General features: G+C 37.1%; 2 protein-coding genes across 2 annotated transcripts; both read left to right on the forward strand.

The window, feature by feature from the left end:
- The first annotated feature begins 274 nt into the window (after positions 1-274).
- LOC147438508 (uncharacterized) lies at positions 275-1,261 on the forward strand. Its single transcript, XM_086484517.1, has 2 exons — positions 275-801; positions 1,042-1,261. The coding sequence occupies exons 1-2, from the start codon at positions 275-277 to the stop codon at positions 1,259-1,261; spliced, it is 747 nt and encodes a 248-aa protein (XP_086340643.1).
- Positions 1,262-1,369: 108 nt separating this feature from the next.
- On the forward strand, positions 1,370-3,681 carry LOC147438509 (uncharacterized). Its single transcript, XM_086484518.1, has 4 exons — positions 1,370-1,879; positions 1,965-2,199; positions 3,406-3,478; positions 3,564-3,681. The coding sequence occupies exons 1-4, from the start codon at positions 1,370-1,372 to the stop codon at positions 3,679-3,681; spliced, it is 936 nt and encodes a 311-aa protein (XP_086340644.1).
- Positions 3,682-3,889: the final 208 nt, after the last annotated feature.

Genomic DNA, 3,889 nt, shown 5'->3' on the forward strand with positions numbered 1-3,889 from the left:
AAGAGATGATACAGTGGAGTGTCTTCTTCGAGGGGTAGGCTATTACAACAGTATGTCGTGGATGCTTATAGTACTCTAGAGGAGTCACGGCTTTTGTGGATGCAAAATAACCCAAACAACACTTCGTGTGAAGTGTACCAAGGATTGGTTGACATGGTTGAGGCTAAGGTGTGGCTTAGAGAGGGCTGAAGGTCAAAATTTTGGCCGTAGAATTGTTTTGCCTTCATCTTTTGTTGGAGGTCCAAGATATATGTGCCAACTATTTCAAGATGCAATGGCAATTGTTCCTAGTAGGGGTAAACTGGATCTCTTCATCACATTCACATGTAATCCACGATGGAAGGAAATACATGATGCATTACTACCTGAACAAAGTGCTGTTGATCGTCCTAATGTGACTATAAGAGTGTTTGATCAAAAGTTCCAAGATATGATGCATTTACTTATCAAGCAAGCCATATTTGGGAAGGTGATTGGACATGTTTCAGTAATTGAGTTTCAGAAGAGAGGTCTTCCTCATGCTCATATATTGTTGATACTTGCATCTGAATATAAACCCATAGATACATTACACTATGACAAGTTGGTTTGTGCTGCAGAGCTCCCTGACAAGAATGTGTTTCTAGAATTATTTGATGTAGTGAGTCGTTGTAATGTTCATGGGACATGTGGTACTTTGAACCCAAGTTCTCCATGTATGGTTGATGGAAAGTGTAGATTCAAGTTTCCACGAATATTTTCTACGTCTACAAATTTAAACGAAAGTGGATATCCTGTGTATATAAGACGAGATGATGGAAGGTTTTTGTATGGAGACTTCCTTAAATGAGGATTAGAGAGATGCTTACCACCAAGTGCTACAAGCTGTTGACACACATTCAGGGAAGGTATTTGTCCTAGATGGTCTTGGTGGCTCAGGAAAAACTTACTTATATAATGCACTTCTTTCACAAGTGCGAGAAAGTTGTAGAGTTGCTCTTGATGTGCATCCTCGAGTATTGCAGCTTTGCTTTTGAGTAATGGAAGAATTGCTCATTCTAGGTTTAAGATACCTTTGGAGCTTCACTTTGAAGCAACTTGCAATATAAAGGAAAATAGTCAACTTGTAGAACTTCTAAGGAATGCAACTTTACTTATATGGGATGAAGCTCCCATGACACATCGCTATGCATTTGAAGCAGTGGACAGAACTTTAAGAGATATTATGCAGCGAGATACTTTGTTTGGTGGAAAAGTCATTTTGCTTGGAGGTGACTTTTGACAAATACTACTTGTTGTACCAAAATGTAGCCGTCCATACATTGTAAATGCTTTGTTGTGTCATTCTCACATATGGAAATATACAAAAATACTGAGGCTTACTAGAAATATGCGTATACTTGATTGCTGTTCAAATTCACTTCAACAATGTTTTTCGCGTTGGGTGCTTGATATTGGCAATGGGGTTATGGATGATGGAGGAGACTTAGATAGAGTCAAAATACCTTCACACATGATGATTCCTAGAGATAGTTTGGTAGATCTTCTAAGATTTATATATGGAGATATGTGTCATGTGCAAGATCATGCAAATTTTTTCAGAGATCGAGCAATACTTGCTCCACGGAATAAAGAGGTGGATTTAATTAATGACTATGCATTGCAAAGAATGCATGGAGTTTGCAAAGAGTATCTGAGTGCATATTCAATTTCTATGTCAGAGGAATACACACATTTGTACACAATTGAATATTTGAATAGTCTTACTCTTGGTGGTGGTTTTCCACCTCATGCTTTAGTCTTGAAAGAAAATGCTCCTATCATGTTGCTGCGAAATTTGGATCCAAGATGTGGATTATGCAACGGAACCGGATTGATATACAAGCAATTTCATCATAAGGTAATTGAGGTAGAGACAGTTACAAGATCGAATATTGGAGAGAGTTTTTCTTCCAAGGATTGACTTTATTATTTGAAACCATCAGGGGCTTCCATTTCAAATGAAGCGTCGTCAGTTTCCAATCAGGCTTGCTTTTGGGATGACCATCAACCAAGCACAAGGGCAAACACTGAGAATTATTGGTCTATATCTTGCATCATCGATCTTCTCTCACGGACAATTGTATGTTGCAATATCACGTGTACGAAGTGCAACTTCTATGAGGATTGTTATCAATACTGAAAACACTCGAGCGGAGTGTTACTATACTCCAAAACATTGTATTCAAGGAAGTGTTACAACTAGAGAACTCATAACAATAAGTTCAAATTGACATTGTGGCTCTCACTTAAAGTCACCCACACTTGATGTTCAATTTTATTCATATCTCTTAGATCAAAGTATTGCCCACAGACGTAGTGCCTCCTATGTAGTGGGCCACATTATTGAATTCATTCGAGGTATTTATCTTCTATTTAAAATTAGTTTATTAACTTGACCTATTATTTTCTTGAGAAGATTGGCTTATACATTGACTTACTCTGTTGAAGATCCACCACTATGGAGGGAAACAGTTCCTGCTATGTTTTTGGTGATCTTATTTGATACAACTCATATTATATTGTAAGAGTTTTTATATATGGTATATTGGTAGTTTTAAGCTTTTATTGCTCTACATAATTCATGGATGCCTTTGCAGAGATCACTCCCATCGAGGATTTATCATTGTAGGTGTTTATGAAATGCTATACTTAGGTAGAAATATGTCTATGGAAGTTCTTGGATACTACCATGTTTCCTTTTTTTTCGGACCACGAGTATCATCAAATTCAAGTTAATATTTGGTTTATGAGCGGTGAGAGGCCAGTCAATGCACAACAGGTGGGGGTTGCTGGAGACAGCACTACACCATATCAATTGAGATATTTACTCAAGTTGAAACACCACCTCGTATCTTGCAAAATGTATACAACATAGGTCGTTGGACTTATAGAATCCCTAATGTAGTCTCTCAAAGGCTACACTTTGAATAACTATTTTGTATTGTCTCTGTTACATTCAAAAATATTCAAATAAATCTTTGTGAAGTTGTGAAATTTCAAAGTCTTTTGAATTGCTTTCATTCCTCTCTCTCTCTCTCTCTCTCTGTCTGTTTGTCTCTCTCTCTCTCTCTCTCTCTCTCTCTCTCTCTCTTAAATCCTTCACTAAAACAAAAGAAAGAAGGAGATGATTCTCTATGGCATGATCGGCAAAGTCTTCTTTATTCTATTTCATCTCTATTCCTTAAGCTTAAACTTCTAAATCTCTACTGTTAGAGCAGATAAAGAATGGCACGATACATCATGGTTTCGTACACTCTCAATAATGTACCTACTTATATTAGAGCTATGTAAATGTAAAATCTTATCTTTGATACTTACTTTTACCATGAATGAGAACTTTGTGGCCTTTATTTTGTATGTTTACACGTGTTACATTTTTTCTAGATCCTCCATTGTGGAGGGGTTCTGCACATGCTGAGGATATTGTTCGTATTATCGAGGATTTTGAGATCCTTCGGTGCGTATAGCTTGAACTATCCATATGACGTTAAATGTGTTGTTACTTTTTATGTTTAAATGGTTGGTTGTTATCATCATTGCAGGCTTCAATATTATTGCAGACATTCTGTCTTGTCATTATATGAAGCACAATATTTTGAAAGTGTTTTAGGTTATTATCACATAGAGTTTGATATAGATGATATGCAAATCACTGTATGAGAGTTAGGTATGCAACGGCCTCTCAATTGCAACTTTTCATACGGTCCCTATGGAGTGAATGAATGGATGTTTAGAATCTATTATTTGGATGAATCACCTCGACGCCTCGGTCGTAGTGTTCGACGTGTCGGACCTTGGATCTTGAGAGTTCCAAGTAGAGTGTATCGGAGGCTCAACTTCTCTAGATGATTGAACACTTTGATCCATT

Source organism: Adiantum capillus-veneris, chromosome 16, assembly GCF_014529385.1.
Source record: "Adiantum capillus-veneris isolate H3 chromosome 16, ASM1452938v2, whole genome shotgun sequence".
Taxonomy (NCBI): domain Eukaryota; kingdom Viridiplantae; phylum Streptophyta; class Polypodiopsida; order Polypodiales; family Pteridaceae; genus Adiantum; species Adiantum capillus-veneris.

Excerpts from the sequence above, each read along its gene's own strand:
- LOC147438509 (XM_086484518.1), top strand. The coding sequence starts at position 1,370 with ATGCGTATACTTGATTGCTGTTCAAATTCACTTCAACAATGTTTTTCG. Across the intron at positions 1,880-1,964 it reads ACAAGCAATTTCATCATAAG|GGGCTTCCATTTCAAATGAA; the intron begins GTAATTGAGGTA and ends TGAAACCATCAG. Across the intron at positions 2,200-3,405 it reads TTACTATACTCCAAAACATT|ATCCTCCATTGTGGAGGGGT; the intron begins GTATTCAAGGAA and ends CATTTTTTCTAG.
- LOC147438508 (XM_086484517.1), top strand. The coding sequence starts at position 275 with ATGGCAATTGTTCCTAGTAGGGGTAAACTGGATCTCTTCATCACATTC. Across the intron at positions 802-1,041 it reads ATAAGACGAGATGATGGAAG|GTTTAAGATACCTTTGGAGC; the intron begins GTTTTTGTATGG and ends TGCTCATTCTAG.